Source organism: Chiloscyllium plagiosum, unplaced genomic scaffold (assembly GCF_037043375.1).
Source record: "Chiloscyllium plagiosum isolate Xiang-an unplaced genomic scaffold, Cpla_swu_hap1 HiC_scaffold_6, whole genome shotgun sequence".
NCBI lineage: Eukaryota > Metazoa > Chordata > Chondrichthyes > Orectolobiformes > Hemiscylliidae > Chiloscyllium > Chiloscyllium plagiosum.
In genome coordinates this window covers 112,823,855-112,850,656 of record NW_028270144.1, presented here as the reverse complement: position 1 = coordinate 112,850,656, position 26,802 = coordinate 112,823,855, and the positions used below count along the sequence as shown (strand labels likewise).

At 43.7% G+C, this 26,802-nt stretch overlaps 1 protein-coding gene across 4 annotated transcripts in view; it reads left to right on the top strand.

Annotated features, from left to right (window-relative positions):
• Positions 1–26,802, top strand: part of oca2 (oculocutaneous albinism II) — a 546,847-nt gene that overhangs the window by 422,622 nt on the left and 97,423 nt on the right. For all 4 annotated transcript variants that reach the window (XM_043692289.2, XM_087987811.1, XM_043692287.2 and 1 more), the window contains 3 exons: positions 15,593–15,720; positions 19,033–19,092; positions 23,328–23,432. In XM_043692289.2, the coding sequence (XP_043548224.1) occupies positions 15,593–15,720; positions 19,033–19,092; positions 23,328–23,432 (293 nt within the window). The remainder of the gene's footprint in view (positions 1–15,592; positions 15,721–19,032; positions 19,093–23,327; positions 23,433–26,802) is intronic.

Genomic DNA, 26,802 nt, shown 5'->3' with positions numbered 1-26,802 from the left:
TTCCCATGGCTGCTGAGACTACACCTCCCCCCACCTTTTTTTAGATTTTTTAGATTAGATTAGATTACATTAGATTAGATTAGATTACATTACAGTGTGGAAACAGGCCCTTCGGCCCAACAAGTCCACACCGACCCGCCGAAGCGAAACCCACCCATACCCCTACATTTACCCCTTACCCAACACTACGGGCAATTTAGCATGGCCAATTCACCTGACCCTGCACATCTTTTGGACTGTGGGAGGAAACCGGAGCACCCGGAGGAAACCCACGCAGACACGGGGAGAACGTGCAAACTCCACACAGTCAGTCGCCTGAGGCGGGAATTGAACCCGGGTCTCTGGTGCTGTGAGGCAGCAGTGCTAACCACTGTGCCACCATGCCGCCCACTAATCTTACGGCATGTTGGCTCAGCGGTTAGCACTGCTGCCTCATAGCACCAGGGTCCCAGGTTCAATTCCCCCTCGGCAACTGTCTGTGTGGAGTTTGTACATTCTCCCCGTGTCTGCATGGGTTTTCCTGCGGGTGCTCCATTTTCCTCCCACAGTCCAAAGATGTGCAGGTCAGTTGAATTGGCCATTCTAAATTGCCCATAGTGTTAGGTGCATTAGTCAGAGGGAAATGGGTCTGGGAGGGTCGGTGTGGACCTGTTGGGCCGAAGGGCTTGTTTCCACACTGTAGGGAATCTAATCTACCTCCTGTAAAACCGTCATCCCTTATTCCCAATTCCTCCGCCTGTGCCGCATCTGCTCCCAGGATGACCAATTCCACCTTAGAAAATCCCAGATAGCCTCCTTCTTCCAAGATTGCAATTTCCCTTCCAACATGGTCGATGATGCCCTCCAGCGCATCTCCTCCACTTCAGGCAGTGCCATCCTAGAACCCCACTCCTCCTAACGCAACAAGGACAGAACCCCCTCCCAGTCCTTACCTTCCACCCCAATATCCTCCACCACTTCTGCCACCTCCAAACGGACCCCACCACCAGAGACATATTTCCCTCCCCACCCCTACCAGTGCTCCAGAGAGACCATTCCCTCTGCGACCTCCTCGTCTCACATCCAGCTCCCAGCACCTTCCCTGCCACTGAAAGAAGTACAAAACCTGTGCCCACACCACTCCCCTTCACCTCTGTCCAAGACCCCAAGGGATCCTTCCACATCCAACAGAAATTTACCTGTACCTCCACCAATATCACCCGGTGTGGTCTCCTCTACATCGGGGAGACAGGTCACCTCCTTCAGAGAACATCTCTGGGTACACCTGCACCCACCAACCCCACCTACCTGTGGCTGAACACTTCAACTCCCCCTCCAACTCTGTGAAGGATATGCAGGTCCTGGGCCGCCTCCATTGTCAAACCACTACCTCCCAACGCCTAGAGGAAGAACACCTCATATTCCGCCTTGGTTCCCTGCAACCACACGGGGTCAATGTGGATTTCAACAGTTCTCTCATTTCCCCTCCCCCCACATTGTCCCAATCCCAAGCCTCCACTGCCCTCCTGACCTGTCCATCATCTTTCCCACCCATCCGCTGCACTCTCCTCTCCGACCCATCACCTTCTTCCCCACCTTCATCTATCTATTGCATTCCCAGCTACCTTCCCCCCCAGCCCAGCACCCTCCCATTTATCTCTCAGCCCCTGGCCCACAAGCCTCATTCCTGATGAAGAGCTTATGCCCGAAACATCGATTGTCCTGCTCCTTGGATGCTGCCTGACCTGCTGAGCTTTTCCAGCAACACACTTTCGATTCTGATCTCCAGCATCTGCAGTCCTCACTTTCTACTAATTACCACCTCAATCCGTTAGTTTGAGAGATCAGGGTGTTCAGAAGGTGGCAACGCAGGTCAACAGAGTGGTCAAGATGGCATACGGCATGCTTTCCTTCATTGGACAGGGTATTGATTACAACAGTTGGCTGATCATATTGTAGTTGTATAGGACTTTGGTTCAACCACATTTGGAAAACTGCGTGCAGTTCTGGTCGCCGAATTACCAAAAGGGTGTGGATGCTTTGGACAGGGTGCAGAGGAGGATGTTGCCTGGTATGGAGGGCTCTGAGGAGAGGTTGAGTAGATCAGGATTATTTTCATTGGAAAGAAGAGGGTTGAGGGGGACCCTGATTGAGGCCTACAAAATCATGAGAGGTGTAGACAGGGTGGATAGCAAGAAGCTTTTCCCCAGAGTGGGGGACTCAATTGCTAGGGGTCACCAGTTCAAAGTGAGAGGGGAAAAGATTAGGGGAGACATACATGGAAAGTTCTTCACGCAGAGGGTGGTGGGGGCCTGGAATGCGTTGCCAGTGGAGGTGGTAGGGGCGGCAACATTGGCGTCATTTAAGGTGTATCTAGGCAGATGTATGAATGGGCAGGGAGCAGAGGGATACAGATCCTGAGAAAATAGGTGGCAAATTTAGATAGAGGATATGGATCGGCACAGCTTGGAGGACCGAAGGGCCTGTTCCTGTGCTGTAATGTACTTTCTTCTTTGTTTTATCTGGACTAGGACTCCCAAGTCCCTTTGCTCTTCAGATTTCTGAATTTAGAAAATAGTCTATGTTTCTATTCTTCTGAGCAAAACACATGACCTCACATTTTTCCACATGCTATTCCATCTGCCACTTCTTTGCCCACTCCCCCAACCTGTCCAAATCCTTCTGCAACCTCCCCCCCTCCTCAATGCTACCTGTCCCTCTACCTATCTTTGTAACATCTGCAAACTTAGCCAGAATGCCCTCAGTTCCTTCATCTAGATCATTAATGTATGAAGTGAAAAGTTGTAGTCCCAATACTGAGCCTTGCGTAACACCACCTTTTTATCCCCATTCTCTGCTTTCTGTCAGACAGCCAGGCTTCTATCCATGTTAGTACCTTGCCTCAAACACCATGGGCTCTTACACAGCAGTCTCCTGTGTGGCAGCTTGACTTCTGGAAGTATAGATAGATAACATCTATCTTTGGTCCAACATGCTCATTACCCCATATAGAATTATAACCGATTTGTCAGGCATTACCACCCATTGATGAAACCATACTGACTTTGCCTTATTTTACTGTACACTTTCAAGTCTTCAGAAATCTCATCCTTCACAGTGGTCTCTATAATCTTATCTACGACTGAGGTCAGGCTAATTGGCCTGTCATTTCCCATCTTTTGTCTTACTCCCTTTTTAAAAGTGGGGGGGGGGGTTACACAAGTGATTTTCAGGTCATCTGGGACCCTCCTTGACTGCAATGATTCCTGAAAGATCACCACTCATGCATTCATTATCTTTTCAGCTATCTCCCTTAGAACTCTGAGGTGTATTCCATCTGGTCCAGGTGATTTAACCACCTTTTGTCCATTCAGTTTTTCTAGTACCTTTTCCTTGGTGATGGCCGCGATAATCACTCCTGCCCTCCAACTCTCTGGAATCTTTGGGATATTACTCATGTCATCCACCGTGAAGACTGAAACAAAATACTTGTTAAGTTCCTCCTCCAATTCTTTGCTCCCCATTACTACTGCTCCAGCATCATTTTACAGTGGCCCAATGTTCACTTTTGACTCTGTTTTACCGTTTATATATCTAAAGAAACTCTTGCAATCTTCTTTCATATTACTGGCTAGCTTACCATCATATTTAATCTTCTTATTTCTGTTCTCGTTATCCTCTGTTGGTCTTTGTAGGCTTCCCAATCCGCCGCTTTCCTGCTGCCCTTCATTGTATTATATGCTTTCTCTTTCTTTTATGCTGTGTCCCTGGCTTCCCTTGTCAGCCATGGTTGCCTCGTCCTCCCTTTAGTATGTTTTTTTCCCTAGGGATGAGTTTTTGCTGTGCCTTCCAAATTACTCCCAAAGACTCCTGCCATTGCTGTTCCACTGCCTTTCCTGTTAGGTTTCTCTCCCAGTCAATTCTGGTCAGCTCCTCCCTCATGCCTCTGTAGTTTCCTTTGTTCAACTGTAACACCGTCACCTCTGATTCCAGCTTTTCCCTCTCAAACTGCAGAGTAAATTCGATCATGTTATGGTCACTGTCTTCCTGAAGAAGGGCTTGTGCCGGAAACGTCGATTCTTCTGCTCTTTGGATGCTGCCTGACCTGCTGCACTTTTCCAGCAACACATTTTTCAGCTCTGATCTCCAGCATCTGCAGTCCTCACTTTTTCCATGGTCATTGTCTCCTCAGGGTTCCTTCACCTTAAGCTCCCTTATCAAGTCTGCCTCATTGCACAACACTAAATCCAGTATTGCCTGTTCCCTAGTTCCCTAGAAGCTGCTCCAACAAGCCATCTCATAGACATTTCACAAATCCCTTTTCTTGCAATCTACTACCAACCTGATTTTCCCAGTCCACCTGCATGTTGAAATTCCCCCATGATCACTGTAACCTTGCCTTTCCTACACGTGTTTTCTGTCTCCTGGTGTAACTTGTGCCCCACATCCTGACGACTGTTTGGAGGCCTGTACGTAACTCCCATTACTGTTTATTTTGCCTTTGCGGTTCTTCAACTTTACCCACACAGATTCAACATCAGCGGACTCTACTTTATTTCTTACTATTGATTTAATTTCTTTTCTTACGAATGAGACAACCACACCCCCTGTGCCCACCTCCCTGTCTTTTTGATATGATGTATAACCTTGGATATGTAGCTCCCAGTTCTGCTCCCCTTGCAGCCATGTCTCTGTTATGCCCACCACATCAGACCTGCCAATTTCAATCTGTGTCACAAGCTCATTTCCCTTGTTTTGTATACTGTGTGCATTCAGATATAACATCTTCAGTTCTGTATTTACCATCCCCCTTCTCAATCTCCTTCCTTTATCCAGTGTGCTTGAAATTTGACTCCTTACAGTTTCCAAACATTCTGTCCTATTTTGTGTTCTTGAGACTTTAATAACGGCTCCTGAGTTCTCCTTTCTTTTCATTTCTTCATATTTTTCCGTACAGTTGAATCCACCCCTACAGATGTTAACCTGCTGCTTTGTTGCGCATTGGCCATTATACTTTGTGGAGTTTTACTCTTCCCTTACCCCCATATTTTCTCATTTAAAGTCCTGTTGACCACCCTATTTCCTCTTTTTGTTAGAACACAGGTCCCAGCTCACTTCAGGTGGAGACCATCCCAATGTTACTAATCCCTCCTGTTTCAATAGTGATGTCAGTGTCCCTTTTTCCTAGACTACTCTTTTAATCACGCGTTTACTTCCCTTATCAATTTGCCCAGGGGTCAGAAATTAATTGGAAATGATAATCTTTAATTTAATTCTCAGTTCCTGATAATCCCCTAAATAGGTGGCACGGTGGCTCAGTGGTTAGCACTGCTGCCTCACAGCGCCAGGGACCCGGGTTCAATTCCCACCTCAGGTGACTGTCTGTGTGGAGTTTGCACATTCTCCCCGTGTCTGTGTGAATTTCCTCCAGGTACTTTGATTTCCCCCTACAGTCCAAAGATGTGCAGGCCAGGTGAACTGGCCATGCTAAATTACCCATAGTGTTAGGTGCATTAGGCAGGGATAAATATAGGGTAGAGGAATGGGTATGGGTGGGTTACTCTTCGGAGGGTTGGTGTGGACTTGTTGGGCCTGTAGGGAATCTAATATAGCTGAAAATGTGTTGCTGGAAAAGCGCAGCAGGTCAGGCAGCATCCAAGGAACAGGAGAATCGACGTTTCGGGCATAAGCCTTAGGGCTTCCTGAAGAAGGGCTTATGCCCGAAACGCCGATTCTCCTGTTCCTTGGATGCTGCCTGACCTGCTGCGCTTTTCCAGCAACACATTTTCAGCTCTGATCTCCAGCATCTGCAGCCCTCACTTTCTCCTCGGGAATCTAATATAAACAGGTTCTCTCTTATCTTGCCTGTCCTGTTTGTCTCAATGTGGACCACAACAACTGGGTCCGCCCCCTCCCTCTCCAATATCCTTTCAAGTCAGTCAGAGGTACCCCTCACCCTGGCACTGGGCAGGCAACATACCCTGTGGGACTCTCACTCCTGCTTAAAAAGGGTGCTATCTATTCCCCTAATTATAGAATCCCCTACAACTATCACTTGTGGTTTTCTCCCCCTCTCTTGAATGACCTCCTGTATCACAATGCCATGGTCAGCTCTATAGGGAGGGAGAGACTTAAGCAATCTCTCCTAGCTGCAGTAGGTTAACAGGTTGAGTAGAAGAATTAAAACGCAAGTGAATTGTACATTTGCAGCTGATTGATTCAGCTTTGTTTTGTCTTTTTTACACTTGCTTCAGCCTTTTACTGTGGCTGTTCACCTATCTTCTCAACTTCAAAGGAATATGAACTGCATTTTAAAAAGAATCGCACTGAATAATTCCAACCTGGATCTTTTATGCAGCTGCCTGCTCTGTTGCAACCATTTAGACTGATACTTTTAAGACTTAATTCACAAAGGAATTGAAAATACAAAAGTACTCAGTAGTTTTGAAACATGCTCTTTTTTTTAAATTGCTTGAAGTCAACCAAAACTTACATGCAGAGGGAAAACCTGTCAGAGCAGCGAAATCCTTTTGCAAAAGGAGTGTGAAGAGCTGAATTGAAATTCAGAACCACTTGTTCTCAGTGAGCATTTCAGACGTGTTACTGTTCTGTGAAAGCCAATTACTGTCGCAATGATTGGATAGATTTATTAGGAACTTTACTCCATTGTTTGAAGTTGCAAAGGTAGGAGATAATCAAATCAGTGGCATTGTCTTCAAAACTGGAACTAACCCAACCTCTACAATTCTACTGCTCAAGAGGATATGAAATTAGATTAGATGCAATCACTTATATCATGAAAACCTTGGTTTAAATAAGAAGCAGTATTAGCATCTTGATGTTATGGGATAAAGCTGATCAAAGATTGAGTTGAACATAATGATTTCTTTACTGCTGTGATGGAAGTACTGTTGTCACCCAGGGAGGACTCTGATCTAAATTATACAATTGGGATTTGGGGATACTAGAGACTTGCTGAAACTGTGTTGCATATTTCATTCAATTCTGTTTTGGCGAAGGAGCCATTTCTCGTCCATTTCTCTGAGCATAGACAAATTAGGAGTAGTTTAGGATAGAAGCACATGGGATCAGATTTTATGTCTCTAATGACTGCTTCTTGGTTCTCAGAGACAGAGAAAATGGAAGGAGGAATAGGCCATTCAGCCCTTCCAATCTGCTGCACCATTCAATATAATCATTGTGGATTGTCCAACTCAGTACCCTGTTTCTGCTGTCTTCCCATACCCTTTGGTCTCTTTGGCCCTAAGAACTATATCTAGCTCCTTCTCAAAAACATTCAACGTTTTAGCCTCAACCACTTTCTCTGCTGCCCTGAAGTTGTTATTTGGCCCCTGTATCTCTCCTCTGATCAATTTGTATCTTTCTAAAAAAAAACCTCGATTATCCGGCAATCGATTGTCTGAATTTCAGATTATCCGGCAAGACCGCAAAATCCCGACGCTTGGCTAAACTATGAATTGCCGCATTCAATTATCCGGCATTCGATTAACCGCATGAAATACTCCCTGCCCCGTGTCCTTCGGATAATCGAGATTCCTCTGTAAATAGTTAATCCAGGTCTCTCCCCTTTGAGTCGGCAGTTTGCTGGATCATGGTGAGCAGAATGCTAAAGGCTCAGGGGGCACTGTTTCTAAGATGAAATGCAACTCGGAGGCAGCATCTGCTCTTTAAGGTGAAAATAAAAGATCATGGATCGAATTTTACAGGAAATCAGCTTTAGAGTTATTTTTTGTCGAGTTCCATGGAGGGTTTCTGTCTCTGAGGCCTAGCAGGTTGTTTTGCACTATCGTTCCAAACTTGCTTTGTTAACCAGCCACCACGGCACACCACCCCGCCTTGTCTGATGCACCCTCTGTAGACAGATGTACTCACCGCTGTCAGAAGATCCAAGGACCCCCTGGCTCCATCTTTAAAAGGCCTTTTGTCCATCCACTCAGTCTGGAGCTGCCCAGCAATGTTCAAGGCAATTGTCTCAGACATGACAGACAAGGGCAAATCAATGCACTGCTTTGTGGTCAGCAGCCTGTAACCAGGATCACTGTGGGACAACATGGCATCAGAGTCAGCCAGTCTGCCCCAAAGTCGCTACCCACTGGTTCATTTATGAAAGGACAGGTCTTCTTTATTTTTGGAGGTTTTCTTTTGGAAAAGAATATGATGGGACCAGTACCTATTTCCCAGGATGCTAAGTTGTAATTCCATTAACATCAAATTTGGGGTGACAATCTAACAAGTTTCTGAAGGATTTCCTCTTTCATCACGTTCTGTATTCCATGCAGCATTTCGTGAAACCCATCCCAACCTATAAAGGTATCCTCAAGAGTATACTTGTTGCTCCATTAAATTTAAAGGTTTTATTGTATGTAACCAGATTTAAGTGCCACCTTCTGGATTTCTTTCAGAGCTCAGCATGGTGGAACTTTCATTCCATGTTTGCAAAACTACTGGCATCACCTCAAGAACATTGTGTTAAATTTATGTCCTGCCAAAAATGCGCGTTGAATGTTTGCTCAGTGTGTTTTGAACCCAGTAGTTATGCATTGGTGTCTAATATGAAAAAGTGTTAATTTTAATGCTTGTCCCCATTGACACACCTCCATGCCAGAAAACATCCAGGACAAATCTGTAGCTGCAATGCCACAATTGTATGTGTTTGCTTTTGGTACATGTGTTGCATTTATCATTGGTGAAGTTACACAATTGAAACCCAGATGGGAATGTAGAGTTGTAGCTCCTTATTCATTAATTATAACTAAATGAGAATTCAATTGGGATTGTTCACTAATTACAAATTAGGCAGAGACAAATAAAATGAACTGGAGGTGACAAGAAAAAGACACCAAGTGCTGCTCTGTCAACGTTTGAATGGAAGTGAAAAAGTTCAGTGAGTCATTTTGAACTCCACGTTAAATCTGTTTCACTTTCCACAAATGCTGTAGAGTTTCTCCGCCACTTTCTGTTTTTATTTCCATTTTTTGGTATCTGCAGTACTTTAGTTTGATACCGGATAACTGTATGCAGTTTGGCCTTCTCTCTTGAGGAAGGATGTAACTGCATTGGAGGCAGCTCAGAGGAGAACTAGATTAATTCCAGAGATGAAAGGCTTATTTTATGAGGAAAGATTGAGCAGTTTAGCCCAATACATGCTAACGTTTCGAAGGATGGGAGGAAACGTATTTGAGGAATATCAGATGCTAAAAGAGATTAATAAGGCAGATATTTCCACTTAGAGTCATAGAGATGTACAGCATGGAAACAGACTCTTCGGTCCAACCTGTCCATGCCGACCAGATATCCCAACCCAATCTAGTCCCACCTGCCAGCACCCGGCCGATATCTCTCCAAATCCTTCCTATTCATATACCCATCCAGATGCCTCTTAAATGTTGCAATTGTACCAGCCTCCACCACTTCCTCTGGCAGCTCATACCATACACGTACCACCCTCTGTGTGAAAAAGTTGCCCCTTAGGTCTCTTTTATATCTTTCCCCTCTCACCCTAAACCTATGCCCTCTAGTTCTGGACTCCCCAACCCTATCCATGCCCCTCATAATTTTGTAAACTTCTGTAAGGTCACCCCTCAGCCTCTGATGCTCCATGGAAAACAGCCCTAGCCTGTTCAGCCTCTCCCTATAGCTCAAATCCTCCAACTGTGGCAGCATCCTTGTAAATCTTTTCTGAACCCTTTCAAGTTTCACAACATCTTTCCGATCAGAAGGAGACCAGAATTGCATGCAATATTCCAACAGGGGCCTAACCAATGTCCTGTACAGTTGCAACATGATCTCCCAACTCCTGTACTCAATACTCTGACAAATATACGAGGCTAAGAGGCAGATTTAAAACTGAGATGAAGAAGAAGTATTTCTCTCAAATGTCAATAAATCTGTGGAACTCAGTCCCGTGGAGAATGGTGAATGCCGGGACACTGAATACATTTGAGGAGGAAATAGATGAATCTTTAATTGGTAATGGTTGAAGGCTCATGGGGAAACTGGAGTTGAGGCTGAGATGAGATCAGCCATGGTCAAATAAAATGGCAGAGCAGGCTCAAGGGGCCAAATTGCCTATTCCTGCTCCTAGTTCTTTTGTTTATCTGAATGGAAGTGAATACTTCAGGCATATAACCCTTCAGAAATTGAAAAGAAAATTGCAGATGAGCAGAATTTAAAAGGAATAGAACAAAGGTAAAGGAGAGGAAACACGAGCATTACAGAATGACCTGTAAAGAGCTTAACCATCCATGGAAATATTAATCAGGAGGGCTGCGCAAGTGTTTTTTTTAATTCACTCATGTGGAGTGGGTGTAGCTGGCTGGCCAGCATTTATTGCCTCTCCCCATTTGCCCCTGAGAAGGTGGTGGTGAGCTGCCTTCTTGAACCACTGCAGTCCACTTACTATGGGTTGACCCACAATGTGCTTAGGGACGGTTTTGATTCAGCAGTACTGAAGGAATGAGAAACTATTTTTCCAAGTCTCTGGGTGATGTGTGGCTTCGAGGAGAACTTTAAGTTGGTGGTGTTCCCATGTATTTGCTGCCCTTGACCTTCTAGTTGGAAGTGGTCATGGGTTTAGAAGGTGCTGTCTGAGGATCTTTGGTGAACTTCTGTAGTGCATCTTGTAGGTGGTACACACTGCTGCTAATGAGCATCGATGGTGGAGGAAGTGGATGCTTGTGGATGTGGTGCCAATCAAGTGGGCTGCCTTATCCTGATTGGTGCCAAGCTTCTTCTTTGTTGTCGGAGCTGCACCCATTCAGGTGTGTGGGGAGTATTCCATCACACTTCTGTCTTGTAGATGGTGGACAGGCTTTGGGGAGTGAGCAGGTGAGTTACTTGCCACAGTGTTCCCATCCTCTGACCAGCTCTTATACCCAGTGTATTTATTTGGAGAGTCCAATTGAGTTTCTGGTCAATGATAACCCCCAGGATGTTGATAGTGGGGGAATCAGTGACAGCAACACCATTGAATGTGGTTAAATCATCTCTTATTGGAGTGGTCATTGCCTGGCATTTGTGTGGCACGAGTGTTACTTGCGACTTGTCAGCCTAAGCCTGGATATTGTTCAGATCTTGTAGCATTATTCAATATCTGAGGAGTCGCAAATGGGGCTGAACATTGTGCAAAGATCAGCGACTGTCCCCACTTCTAACCTTACAGTGGAGGGAAGGCCGTTGATGAAACAGCTGAATTTGATTGGATCGAGGATACCACCCTGAGCAACTCCTGCAGAGATGTCTTGGAGCTGAGATGACTCACCTTGACCAATCACAACCATCTCTCTATCTTAAAACAAGATATACAAGATGTTACTGGGACTCAAGGGTCTGAGTCATAAGGAGAGACTGGATAAGCTTTTTTTCACTGGAGCGTAGGGGGTTCCCTCGGTCTTTTCCCTAGGATTGGAGAGATCAAAAGTAGGGACATAATTTTAAGGTGAGAGGAGAAAGATAGTGGATTGTGTGTGGGATGAACTGCCAGAGGAAGTGGTAGATGCAAATACAGTTACAACATTTAAAAGACATTTGAACAGGTACATGAATGGGAAAGGTTTAAAGAGATATGGGCCAAACACAGGCAAATGGGGCTCGTTTAGTTTGGGAAACTTAGGTGGCATGAATGAGTTGGACTGAGGGTCTGTTTCCATGCCGTATGACGGTGATTCTGAGTATGATTGAACACAGTTTCCATCTTTTTTCTTCAGATCCCTGTTGTAACAGTGGGCCTCACAGGCAAGTATTCCACGAGGTTCTTGCAAAGATTTGTAGCTCGGGTTGTGGATGTGGTTGAAGGTTAGCTCGCTGAGCTGGAGGGTCATCATGCAAATGTTTCTACTTGGAGAATCTTGATTGCTCTTAGCTGGGAACAGGCAGCTTGCAGCATTTCACCACGAGTTTTCTCCTTTGGTCTGGCAAAGCATGCTGCTAAAATGTGGTCAGGTAGTTTCCTCACAACTGATTATCGTTAACAACACTTTGTATCTCATTTCAGCCTTCAGTGCTCCCAGGTTTAAGTGTGTCCCCAAGCCTCACTGTAAGTGCTGTAGGTGGTCATGCAATATTATCTTGCCGTTTCATGTGCTGCCTACTCTGTTGAGGACTGCAGATGCTGGAGATCAGAGTCTAGATTAGAGTGGTGCTGGAAATGGGGCTGAACATTTTGCAAAGATCAGCGACTGTCCCCACTGGTCGCATCCGAGAAGCAGGAAAATCGACATTTCGGGCAAAAGCCCTTCATCAGGGCTTTTCCTGTCTACTCTGTTGACCAAGCCCTTGGGACAAAATGAGAAACCAAAAGTGCTGGAGAAACTTAGCAGGGTTGGCAGCATTTGTGGAGAGAGAAGCAGACTTATATTTTATGCCTTTCATCAGAATTGAAAGCAGCTAGGACCTGGTGGTATTTGTGCTGATGGCGGAAGGGTTTGGGTTTGAGGGTGGTTCCTGATGAAGGGTCCTGCCCGAAACGTCGATTCTCCTGCTCCTCCAATGCTGCATGTCCTGCTGTGTTTTTCCAGCACCACGCACTCTCTAGCTGCAGACAGTGCCTAGTGAGAGAAGGAAGAGGAGAAGCAGACAGAGGTATTGCTGAGGATAATCTGGGAGAACGCTGAACGCTGAGTGGGTCTAATAGAAAGTGTGAGTCATTGTAAATGGGTTAGCTGTGCTGGGACCATCCCATACCTAGCTAGGCGTGTGGGGGTGGATAATGAACACGGGGAAAGGGACCGAGAAAGTAAGGCTGAAGTGGGCTCGCTGTGCCAGCCAGTGTACCTCTGCAATGCCCATTCGGAATGTCAGTACTGTGCCATACTGCTGAAGAAATTGGCTTTCCTGCAAACTTTGGAACCTCTGCCCTTTCTCATTGTTCCATTGTTAATTGCATAAGTTTCCAGTTTCTGTGTTTTATGCCATTCGACTAACTCAATAAAATTACTACCTAACAACTATCTGCCAAATTGTTGCTTGTTCATTGTCATAATGTCTGATTTTATCATACCTAGAAGCAAAAGCATAACTGTAAAATGTCAAAAAAAATTACATTCTTTAAAGCCCTACTTTCAAAACAAAAATTCACCTTTTACTTTTAGTCATCACTCTTCGTCCAATTCTAATTTTCTTTGCACATTTTATGACTTCCTTTTCCGTCTGTTTGTTCTATCTCCGACAGATGGATTTATATTACACAGGCCTTGGAGCAGATTGTCTGCTCATCCCATTAGCACAATATCTTGGCAGAAACTAATTAGGTAGAAAACAAATACAAATAAAGGGTAAAATAATCTCTTAGAGAACCCACATTCTGTAAAGAAACAACATAATAAGGACATAAGAACTAGGATCAAGAGTAGCTTACTCAGTCCTTGATCCAGCTCTGCCATTCAATAAATCCATGATTATTTCAAATCGCTTCTTACCCGTATACCTTTCATCTCCTTATTTCTCCAAAATTTAACTATCTCTGCGTTAAAGGTAGCCAAAAATGTTGTTTCTGCTGTCATTGAAGGAAGGGAGTGCTAAAAACTCTTGAGCGCTAGACGATTAATCCAGAGTCTGGATAGTGTTTTGAGGACCCAGGTTTGAATCCCACTGAGGCAGATGGGGGAGTTTGAATTCAATGGAAATCTGGAATTGATGACCATGAAAATCCACAGTTGAATGTCTGTAAAACCCATCTGGTTCACTACTGTCCTTTAGAGAAGGAAATCTACCATCCTTACCTCGTCTGGCCTACATGTGACCCCAGACCCACAGCAATGTAGTTGACTCTGGGCAATTAGGGATGGGCAATAAATGCCAGCCCAGACAGGAGTGCCCTCATCCTGTGAATGAATAAAAGGAAGAAAAATAAATCCTCCCATTTCCTGAGACACATGTACCTGGGGGTCCAGGTAATCAGGTGACTGAAGATAGCTGAACAGTGGAGAAAGCTGTTGAAAGGCTGGTGGGAACCTTAGCCTCATCAACAGAAGCAGAAAGTAAAAGGTAAAATCACCATAGTTCGACCAGACCACGGGGCTGCTCTCTCATGGTGGTGGTTGAACCTGAGGGTCACCACACCTCAAGCAAGGGGAGAGTTTGAGAAGGAGAGTTCATCACGGTTACGTCAGCCAGTGCGGGAGTTGAACCCATGCTGTTAGCATCGCCGTCCAGCATACGGAAGGAAGGAAGTTATAAAAGTTGCTTTGATTTCACTCTGGGGGGGCACTCCAGCCAACTGACAGAACAACACTTTAGGTTTTATTGTTGAAAGGTGTGGTGCTGGACAAGCACAGCATCCGAGGAGCAGGAGAGTCGACGTTTCGGGCATAAGGCCTTCATCAGGAATGTATGTCAAGGCCTGACAGAGAAAACAGCGTAAATGTACTGGTAGAAAATGTGAAATTCTTTGGTGACATGGAGAAACTAAGATTGTTTGTTTTCTTATAAAAAAGCATTCCTGCATTCCTGCCAACATGCAGAACCTTTACGTGTTATATGTCAGATTTGATTTTTCAATGTTATCGATTTAAATTCAATTGAAAAACAACTACTGTACAATCCGAAATCTCATTCAGCTCACTGATCTACATTGACTCCCAGTTCAACAACAGCTCCATTTTGTGTGAACTGGGCCCCGAGAAACATCAACTCAGTGAAAGGAGCTCTGAAATGAGATGTGCAGAGTTGTCCTCGACTGACTGGTCCAGACTGGCACATTCCAAGCTCCATGATGAAAGATGCACTCAAGCTTGAAATAGCTCCCTCAGAGATGCTGTGGGGAAAGTTTACTGTCTAAGGCCACTCAACCCCAGTTATTGAGGGGCTGGTAACTTACAGAACCGCTTGCCTCTGTGCTGGTAACCCAAACCCCAATATGGCTTCTGGTCCTGGCTGACATCCATGACTTTGAGATTATACTGCACAGAGTTGAATGGGCAGCCCTACTTTTCTTTGCTGCACTCTTTATCCTCATGGAGGCACTTTATATTTGTTACGAACCTCGTTTTTAGTAATGTTGTCCACTCATTCCTTGTCCAACACCATTAAAAAAAAAATCCTGTTCAAGCAACTTTCTCTTTTTTTGGCTTTACTGTGTTCAAATTGACTGCAACATCTGGCTCTTTAGCAGTGAGTCTGGTTCAAAAATAATCGTTTGATTGTGAAATCTATTGGGCGTTTCTGAGGACCTGCTAAAGTGTTATATAAAGGCAGGCTGTTTGTTTCTCCTTGTTTTTTTTTGTCTTTTCAAGACAAACGCTAAATAACACTTGCAGCTCTAATTGCGATATGGAACTACAGCTGAAATATAACAAGAATACACAATTGGTTCTGTCGGACTGAAAACCAAGCCACCACCTGGAAATTCGAAATCATTAATTGTTTTAATTTGCATCAGTCATTAGCTTTTGGCAGCGCTTTTGCATGCACAAAGTGAGCTGCTGTTTCATATTTATCACACACAGTTTGATAGCCAAAACTGCAAGGAAAATCATTTCAAATGAAGCTCCGAGAGATCGCTTTGATTGAATTTGTGTTATTCTGTTATATTGATGTTACATATTTTGTCTGAAGCATTGTTCTTGTATTAACCATAGATGTGCATTTTCAATAGGTTGGATCGCAATGTTGGGTGCAATATGGCTTCTGGTCCTGGCTGACATCCATGACTTTGAGATTATACTGCACAGAGTTGAATGGGCAACCCTCCTTTTCTTTGCTGCACTCTTTATCCTCATGGAGGTACTTTATATTTGTTACGAACCTCGTTTTTAGTAAGGTTAAGAGCTCAGTTCTCCACTCTCAAACACAGGAGCACAATCATCTGGACCACCAGGGGCCAATCATCTGGGATTGGGGTGAGGAGGAATTTCTCAATGGGTTGCGGATCTTTGTGGAGTTTATTCCAGACAAAGTTAAAACTCACACAACACCAGGTTATAGTCCAACAGGTTTAATTGGAAGCACTAGCTTTCGGAGCGACACTTCTTCATCAGGTGGTTGACAACCGAAAGCTAGTGCTTCCAATTAAACCTGTTGGACTATAACCTGGTGTTGTGTGAATTTTAACTTTGTCCACTCCAGTCCAACACCGGCATCTCCATATCATATCTATTCCAGATAACGTACTGACCAGAGTTTCTAGCACTGTGTCAGGTGATGCAGGAACTTAAGCTGACGACTTCAGAATGTTTGATTCTGCCAACGGCCTGCCATTAGATTTTTATGTTTTTATCCTAAATTAGGACAAACAGTTAAGATGTGAGCTTGAGAAGATGTATTTGCAAGGGACATGGGAAGACTAAGTGAACAGGCAAACTATGGCAGATGGAGTGCAGTGTTGGAAAACCTGTAGGCAACAGAAACAATAGGAAGAAATGAGCACAGAATTAGCTGGTGCAACTTGCAAGGGACCTTGTATATCCCATGGGGTGTGAGAAATAGAATATTTAAGGAAGAAGGATAATGATAATATTGGAAGTTGATGCTGTTGTCCCTTAGGAGGAACTGACCATGCCAGCAAGCATTGCTCGAGGAGACAATTTTAACTAGACAAGAATTGGCTCATGAAAGGGAACGTGGCAATGAGAAACATGAAGTATCTGATAAGAGGTGTGAGAGAATAGAGTGCCTGGAATTAGGGCTGAAGTAGATCTTGGGAACTTGCTGGAATATCACCTGTACAGTGCTGGCATTAGACATAGACTACACTCCATCTCATATGTTTCTGTTATAATGGACACTGCAGGAGCATGTTACCAGCATACACTCATTATTTGTATACCACAATCACCTATTCAGTTCCTCCTAAATGCAAGCATATCACTTCAAGTATTTCTATAAGACTCACGCCCTAAACCTATGCCCTCTAGTTCTTTTCTCTGGGTTGGGGGAGTTCAGAACTAGAGATCATAGGTTTAGGGTGAGAAGGGAAGGATATAAAAGGGACCTAAGGGGCAACATTTTCACGCAGAGGGTGGTACATGTCTAGAATGAGTTACCAGAGGAGGTGGTGGAGGCTGGTACGATTACAGCATTTAAAAGGCATCTGGATGGGTATATGAATAGGAAGGGTTTAGAGGGATATGGGCCAAGTGTTGGCAAATGGGGCTAGATTGGATTGGGATATCTGGTCAGCGTAGATGAGTTGGACGGAAGGGTCTGTTTCTGTGCTGTACATCTCTATGACTCTATAATAGTTGCAATGTTGCTGTTAGGCTAGCTTTTAATTCCCGGGTTTTTAATGAGTTTAAATTTCACCATCTGGTGGAATTGAATCTCTGCCCCCGGAACGATAGCCTAGTGTTTGAGATTACTCATCCAAAAACATTACCACGACAGAAGTGCCTCCTGTTTACATTGTTTGATTTGGTTTATTGTTTTTCTTTAAATGTGTAATAAACTTTTATTTTATTGTTAAAACCAAACCATTGTAGCCTGATGTTTCAACAAAGGACTGCCACATTATATTAGAGTCATAGAGATGTACAGCACGGAAACAGACCCTTCAGTCCAACTTGTCCATGCTGACCAGATATCCCAACCCAATCTAGTCCCACCTGCCAGCACCCGGCCCATATCCCTCCAAACCCTTCCTATTCATATACCCATCCAAATGCCTTCTAAATGTTGCAATTGTATTAGTCTCCATCACTTCCTCTGGCAGCTCATACCATACATGTACCACCCTCTGCATGAAAACGTTGCCCCTTAGGTCTCTTTTATATCTTTTCCCTCTCACCCTAAACCTATGCCCTCTAGTTCTGGACTCCCCCACCCCAGGGAAAAGACTTTGTCTATTTACCCTATCCAAGGCCCTCATGATTTTATAAACCTTTATATGGTCACCCCTCAGCCTCCAACGCTCCAGGGAAAACAGTCCTAGCCTATTCAACCTCTCCCTATAGCTCAAATCCCCCAACACTGGCAACATCCTTGTACATCTTTTCTGAACCCTTTCAAGTTTCACAACATCTTTCCGATAGGAGGGAGACCAGAATTGCACGCAATATTCCAACACTAGCCTAACCAATGTCCTGTACAGCTGCAAATGACCTTCCAACTCTTGTACTCAATACTCTGACCAATAAAGGAAAGCATACCAAACACCTTCTTCACTATCCTATCTACCTGTGACTCCACTTTTAAGGAGCTATGAACCTATACTCCAAGGTCTCTTTGTTCAGCAGCACTCCCTAGGACCTTACCATTAAGTGTGTAAGTCCTGCTAAGATTTGCTTTCCCAAAATGCAGCACCTCGCATATATCTAAATTAATCTCCATCTGCCACTTCTCAGCCCATTGGCCTATCTGACCAAGATCCTGTTGTAATCTGAGGTAACCTTCTTCGCTGTCCACTACACTTCCAATTAGATAAAAAATAGAAAACTTATCATGATGGGGATGAGTTGACCAGTGATAACCTTAGCTGGGTCATAACAAAATTACGACAAAATGTTCACATCTCATTAAAGAACATTCTGGAGAAATTTAGAATTTGGCCCATTAAAAATTAAGTTAAATAGCATTGATACAATACAAATAGATTGAGAATGGGGTGAAAAGGCTGGCAAAAAAAATGTGCTTCCATTCTGCTGAAACCATTTTAAATCTCTACTTTCACAATTCATAACACGGCAAGAGAGCTATTGCTGAAATCTGAGCTGCTTTAACACTATTTATTATAGATTGTTTCAGCTGAAACTCTGAAGTAATGCTTGTACCAAGAAGCTTCTAATTCCATGCAAGCTGCCAGAAGCTTATAAAACCAAATAAGAATCAAAATCTAAAAAAGATAATAATTTTGAAGGAGGCCTCTTAAATCAAAAGTCAGGAAGCTGTTATATCTGTTCTGAATGGGATACCTGTTATCCAACTGTGTTTGTGTTCAAGTATCAATAGAAATATGTCATTAAATGGAGCAACTTTTCCTGATGTATGAGTACTTCTTTGCTGAACTATTGTGTGCAGAGTGAGCTATCATATTTGTTTTTCATCTTCTCTTGACTCTGCGTGTGACTTGACTTTTCTCTCATTTTAACATTTCTCTTCCAGGCACTGGCTAACTTGCAATTGATTGACTACATTGGAGAGCAAACAGCCACATTGATAAAGGTAACCTTGGGAAGGAGCACAGAGGAACCCATTTGTTGCTTCTTACCTTCACAATCCAAAGGCTGATTTACCCGATGGTTACTATTATTTATAGATCCCATTTGTGGAGAATGAGTTTGTAACAATTGTAAGCAGCAGTTATCCCCAACATCTGTGAGAATGCCTATGAGCTATGCCAGCTGTGTCTCAGTTGGTATCGCTTGTGCATCTTATGCCCACAAGAGAGAATGGATTGGCATCCAAAACCCGAGCTCCCTGGATGATGTAACGATGTGGACATTAAAATGAAACAGAAAATCTAGACCCAGGATAAATTCCAGGTTCATTATTCAGTTGAGAATTTGGATAAATACAAAGATGGCAGAGAAAAACTGAAGCTAAATGAGAAGTGTATGAGAACAGAGTGATCTTCTAATGGAGCAGGAGTTATTAACTGAGCGTTACATCTGTCTTTGCTAAAGACAAGGATGCTGCCAGTGGCAGTGTATGATAGGTTAGTAAAGGTATTGGATTAGAAATAAACAGATTGAGAGGAGCATTTAAAAATATTGGCGGTGCTCAAAGTCAAAACATCATTCAGTCCATTGGCTGCTGGGAAATGTCAGGGTGAGTGTCCTCAGAAGCTTCAATCAACTTTGGTGCTATAGACCAGACCAGACCCCAACAAAATATTCCAAGAAGGTGGCCTAGACTCAAACATTTTTCTATCTTTAAAGGCAAATATGAATGCCTGCTCCTAATGGAATGTGACTGCTCAAACTACTCGACATTAAGCAAAATACAATATATTTAAACACTGTCATTGCAAACAGTTGACAACCAAAGAAAGAGGAATTTAGAATAACTTAACTCTATCAGAAAACTTTACAGAATAATAGATGCAGTAATTATTACTAATTATGGTGGCTCAGCGGTTAGCACTGCTGCCTCACAGCGCCAGGGACCCGGGTTCGATTCCAGCCTCGGGAGACTGTCTGTATGGAGTTTGCACATTCTCCCCGTGTCTGTGTGGGTTTCCCAGAGACGTGCAGGTCAGGTGAATTGGCCATGCAAAATTGCCCATAGTGTTAGGTGCATTAGTCAGAGGGAAATGGGTCTTGGGCGGGGGGGGGTTAACTCTTTGGTGTGGACTTGTTGTCGCTGAAGGACCTGTTTCCACACTGTAGGGAATCTAATCTAATCAACCGGTTCCAATGTAGTAACATCCCATAAACACAGCCCTTGATGTAAAGACAAAAATCAGACATAGATTCTCACATATAGTTCTCCAATCCAGGAGAAAGAAAAAACACCAAGAGAAGATTCAGAGAGAGTAGCAGCCAGGAAGCTCCCAACTCTGTTGAGACCTCAATTGCTTCGGCTTAAAGCTCGACCTAAAGACCCAGGATTCCTGACCTGTAGGAGTTGGCCACACCCATTCAGGCTGTTTTTAAAAAAAAAACCCAAGGCCTCCCAAGCTGTTTACTATAGTGGTTCTGGCAGACTGCCTCTGTCTTACAACCTTGCTTCAAAAAAAAGGACAAAATAACATCTTAAAGTCCCTGCGTCGTCACATTGGTCAGGTGATGTGTTGCAGTTACAGCATGTGGGAGCTGCTGGATGTGAAGTTGATCCACAATGGACACTGACCTCCCCTCAAAATATTGAGGGCAGTATCAGATTGAAAGGAAAACAAGAATGTGGCAAGGATTACTGGTAAACTGTAGGGATCAGGAAAATTTTAAAAGCCAATAAAATTTGTCTTAAAGTAAATTGAGGGACAAAATAAACTATGAGGGCAAACTGGCAAATAATGGAAAAACCGACAGTAAGAAATTCTTTAATTATCTAAAAAGGACAAAAATGGCCAGAGTGAACAGAGGCAACTCTGAGACCAGGGTGGGAAAATTATTAATGGAAATGCAGGAAATGTCAGAGGAGTTGAATCAATGCTTTGTATCAAAGTTAGCTCATAGCATTCCAGAATTACTAAATAATCAAGGGGCTAAAAGGGGGAGGAACTAAACACAATAACTATCATTGCAGGCAAAAACATGCAAGGGTTATTAGTAGGGTTAAAGGTCTGTAAATCTCCTGGAATTGATGGGTTCCACCCTCGGCTTTTGAAGGAAGTAGTTACAGAGGTAGAGGATGCAGTGTAATAACCTTCCACGAATCCTTAGATTATATCTGGATTTCCAGAAAGTGTTCATTAAGGTACTGTATAAATGGGAAGTAAGATAAGGCTTCATTGGAAATGAGCAGGGGTGAGGTTGAGACATCAGAAGGAGGACACAAACTCCTAAATACACCATTTACCCGTCAAGTATCGCCTGTCCCATCTGTGGCATAGGCTGCAGATCTTGTTGTGGACTTACCACCCATTTGAGAATGCATCTATTCAAAGTGAGAGCAAGTAATCCTCGAGCTAGAGGGTCTGCTTCTGAAGGAGAAGACTAGCTTCTGTAGAATGCACCAATCTTTGACACATCAGTGCTTGCGTAAATCAGCTCGCCAGATGGCATATTGCAACAGTGATGCTAGAGAACCTTCATAAATTAACACCATTCCAATGTGCAATTTCCTTTGCACTTGCTTGTTAATTTCAGGTCAATTTCACAAGTTTGGTGATCTTTGTGTACCTGGTAGCAACATTGAACATCAGTAAGCGGTCTCAGGGCAATAATTAATGCTTGGACAAGGATGGTTGAGTCACAAACAGTGTGATGTACAGCATGGAGGTTATGACATTGCATCTTTAAACTTCCTGCCACATGCATTTTATAAAGGTCATTTTCTTTGCAAATTAAAAGCAAGAGAAGTTTCTTGCCAGCATTCCTGTGGCTGGTGAAAAATAATTGTGGTCAGCTGGGATCAGATTAATTAAAATATTTAAGGAGAGCTCTTGGCATTTTCTCTGCCTTTGAGAGCATCTGTTTGGCTGTGAGAGAAATGTAAGGCCTTCGTTTGAGTCCTTCCTGGTATGTAGTTAAAATGGCAGCATTAACTTACATCCTATGACCAAGGTCCTTTGTATTCCACAGATATTTTGACCTGCATTGTCCATGTTTTCATAACTAAGAAGTCAGATTGTTTTAAAAAGTTAAATTTTTAACACCACTGATACTTAATAAACACTGAAATGCTCCAATAAAGGCTTATTAGTTTTGTTTTCGAGTCCCACAAAATGTTAAGGGCTAGAAAAATGTACTTATGATGCAGCTTGTCACTTATATTTCCAGTCGAGTTTATTATTGCATAATAATTCTCGATTGTTTTCAGCTATAGTTCTATATAGTGCAGGATTATTTTTACTTAAACTCTTCTTATCAACTGAATGTACTCTTCATACATTTCACACCCAGATCTAACTTTGGATTCCACTACATTAATGTAACAGCACCTTAATCTTTCCAGAGTACAGTAAAGTTTTGCAGATACTGGAAACCTGAAGTAAGGGAGAACTCCCAGCACATCAGGTCAAATACTTTAATCCAATAGAGTTGTGATGAAAAGTAATCTATCTGAAAGACTGGGCTCGATTTTCAGTTGCTGATTGAAGTGGCAATGGGTGTGGGTGTGATTTAAAAATTGCATTGCCTGAGGGTTGGCAAAATAACCTGCTGGTTCCAGGGCAGTTTGCAATATACAGATATTTTCCGAATCAAATTTTTAAGAGATGTTATGTTACATTGCTGGAATGGGTAAGACTTGACCCTGGGCATCCTGGCTCAGAGGAATGGACATTGTAAATTGCAACACAGTGACAAAGGGACCTGCTTGCTACAATCACAGACCCCTTAAGCTTGTTAAGGAGCCTGTGCAGAACAGACTGGGGTTTGCAGTTTTTTAACAGATGAAGCCAGTCTAGTGCATGTCAGTGCGCAGTTACCACAGGATAACATAGAATTTGCTCCCACCTGTTTCTTTGTGGAATTTGTGCGTTCAACCAGCGCTGGGTGGAGCACTGCGACTTAACTTGGAAACCATGACCACCCAGTGCCACCTCTTGTCTCCTCACCCGCTGCTGAGTTACCAGGTCTCCGTGCCAAGGCCACAGTGCCCCCCAACAGTTGCTGTTTGCATTTGCCAGGCAGGCAGCTCTCTCACCACCTGTAGCCACACAGTGACTCTGATTGGACAGCAGGAGAGGTCGACACCCAATCAGCTCATTTACTTTCAAGAATATGTTATGATTATGTAGTGTAATTTTTCTCTGCTAACATTCCCTTTGTTAAAATTTTCTCTCCAAACAGTCTGTTCCAGAAGAACAACGGCTTTCCATCGCTTTAATCCTAGTCATTTGGGTTTCTTCTCTGGCCTCGTCCCTGATAGATAATATCCCTTTCACAGCCACTATGGTAAGTCAGTTCGAGAGTGATGGATAATACAAGCATACAAGTTCCAAAGTGAATCGTCCAGCATGGGCAACATCGACATAGCCATTCAATCAGCGCTCCTATTTATCTCTCCACGTTTACCTCCTACACAGGGAAGCTTTCATCTGCTTCTGCCCCTTTCAAGCACTGTAGAATATTTGAAATACTTTAAAAATAAATTGGGACAAACCAGCTGCTCTGCCCACCAGTGAGACCAGAATGTTTCCCATTACTCAGTGAGGTCTGGAAAGCACTGACTGAGAGTGTGATGATGGCAGATTCAATTTATTGTGATGTGACTATTGGACACAGGCTTCTCGGGCCTGGCCAGCATTCATTCTGATTGCTCAGAAGGCTGTTAAGAGTCAACCATTGAGATAACTGCAAAGAGGCCGGTATCCTGTCACTAAGTCACCCTTTATTGATGTGTGCACAGTACACTGACTGCGGCCAATCAGCTCAGAGTCAATTCCTGAAGTGAGGAGATTCTGAATCCCTTGTTTATATATATATTCTTTTAACAGTAGCAGGAACACACTGACTGTGGCCCAGTCAGCACAGAGTCAGTGCCCTAAACTGAGGAGACGCTAAATCTCCTATTTGTTTTTTTCTTAATTCCCCCACACTTCCACCTACCAGCGGTAGTGCTTATTTTTCCCCAGCACCCATGTGGTGTGTGTGCAGGTGTAGGACACAGTGAAAGACACAAGGTGTATAAATCTTTATTCAATTCCCACCACCAGGAAGGAAGGAAACACCGGGGGGCAGTGACAAGCAGTGCCCTTCTCAGAGGGCAATGCTGTGTGATCAAATAGTGAAGGGGAGGACAGGGATTCAATTAAAATAGAGTGGAGGGGGAAGTAAAACATTTGCCTGGTTTATATTGGTCAGCCACAGGGTGGCATGGTGGCTCAGTGGTTAGCACTGCTGCCTCACAGTGCCAGGATCCTAGGTTCGATTCTAGCCTTGGGTGACTGCCTGTGTGAAGTTTGCACATTCTCCCCGTGTCTGCGTGGGTTTCCTCCCACAGTCCAAAGATGTGCATGTCAGGTGAATTGGCCATACGAAATTGTCCATAGTGTTAGGTGCATTAGTCAGAGAGGGGGTGGGTTACTCTTCAGAGGGTCAGTGTGGACTTGTTGGGCTGAAGGGCCTGTTTCCACATTGTTGGGATCTAATTTAGCCAGGATTCCCTGATTGGCCCAGGTCAACAACCCCAATCAAGGATCTTATAGTCAATAAGATCCACCTGGTTCCAGTCACTGCATCCATATTGCTATCGGCCAGGCCAGGTAAGGATGGCAGCTTCGTTCCCACATAAGGGCATTAAAACAAAAAAACTCAGCAGTTCTGGCAGCACCTATGAAGAGAAATCAGAGTTAACGTTTCAGGTCCAGTGACCCTTCTTCAGGATTATGCAATAATTGGCAATGGTTACACATTCACCATTAGACCTTTTGTTTTAGATGTTTCATTGAATTCACATCCAACATCTGCCTTGGTGAAATTTGAGACTGTGTCCCTAGAACATTTGCTTGGGATTCTAGTCTAGCTATATTACCACCACACCACAACTTCCCCAAGAATTTGGAGGACTATCTGGAAGGACATAATTTGCAGGGTTAGATTAGATTAGATTACTTACAGTGTGGAAACAGGCCCTTCAGCCCAACAAGTCCACACCACCCCGCCGAAGCGCAACCCACCCATACCCCTACATGTACCCCTTACCTAACACTACGGGCAATTTAGCATGGCCAATTCACCTGACCTGCACATCTTTGGACTGTGGGAGGAAACCGGAGCACCCGGAGGAAACCCACGCAGACACGGGGAGAACGTGCAAACTCCACACAGTCAGTCGCCTGAGGCGGTTATGGGGAGAAAGACAAAGGAGTTAGACCAGCTGAGTTGATCTTGCAGGAAGATGGTGAGCTGCAAGACAATGCTGAGATTAGATTAGATTCCCTACAGTGTGGAAACAGGCCCTTCGGCGCAACAAGTCCATACCGACCCTCTGAAGGAAAACCCACCCAGACCCATTTCCCTCTGACTAATGCACCTAGCACTATGGGCAATTTGACATGGCCAATTCACCTGACCTGCACATCTTTGGACTGTGGGAGGAAACCGGAGCACCCGGAGGAAACCCACACAGACTCGGGGAGAATATGCAAATTCCACTCACAGTCGCCCGAGCTGGAATCAAATCTGGGACCCTGGTGCTGTGAGGCAGCAGTGCTAACCACTGAGCTACTGTGCCACCCCTGCTGTGCTGTAACTATCCTAACTTACTTCGTGTGATAAAATTATAAATACATTTGTTAGAAAAAATATGATTTTGTTACATTTAGTGTGCAGCTAACCTCTTTTAACTACTTATTAACTTCTCATTACATCCTTGGACTAGTACATTATCTGTATTCACCTTCTTTCATGAATAAATTACCTTGCATCACTTGTTCAATTATGTCCTTTCAGTAATAAATACCTCCTTTCACTGTTACAATGACCTCCCTGAATGCTAACTAGTTCTCAATAAGGTTCAGCTTTTGTGCGTTATGTAAAAGTTCTTTTCGACAGAATTTGTAAAGTAATTGAGATAAATTAAGCCCCCAATTATTTCTCCATCTATTTGGTTTTGCAGCCCATCTCGTGAAGACCTGTGTGTGGTAGCTGATTCCACAGCCTATACAGAGATTAGATTAGATTAGATTCCCTACAGTGTGGGAACAGGCCCTTCGGCCCAACTAGTCCACACCGACTCTTCGAAGAGTAACCCACTCAGAACCCATTTCCCTCTGACTAATGCAGCTAGCACTATGGGCAATTTAGCATGGCCAATTCACCTGCCATGCACATCTTTGGACTGTGGGAGGAAACCGGAGTACCTGGAGGAAACACACGCAGAAAATGTGCAAACTCCACACAGACAGTCACTGGAGGCTCCTGACTCCAAAAATAGGATTGTGCTGGTGAATGGATTGAACTCTTTGTGTCGGGGCTGCAGCAGCAGTACCTTTCCTCAATTACAGAGGAAAATGCCTTCAGCCAAAACTCACTTTTATCTATACACATATACATCTGTGGAAAAGCCAATTTCAGAGACGCTGTTGCAATTATAAAGCAGACAATTGCACTTGACCACTGGAGGAAAACAAACCGAAAGTGACTTTTTTCAACGAAACTACTAATAAAGAAAGCACAAATTCTCAATAAATGCTCAAAAATTCTCAAAAGAATTACTAAACAGTTACTTTTCATGAGAAATTATTTCATTTAGAGTATTGGTACACGGGGATGTGATCTGCATTTGAAAAACAGACGCTGGCAAATCTTAGTTGCTGTTCAT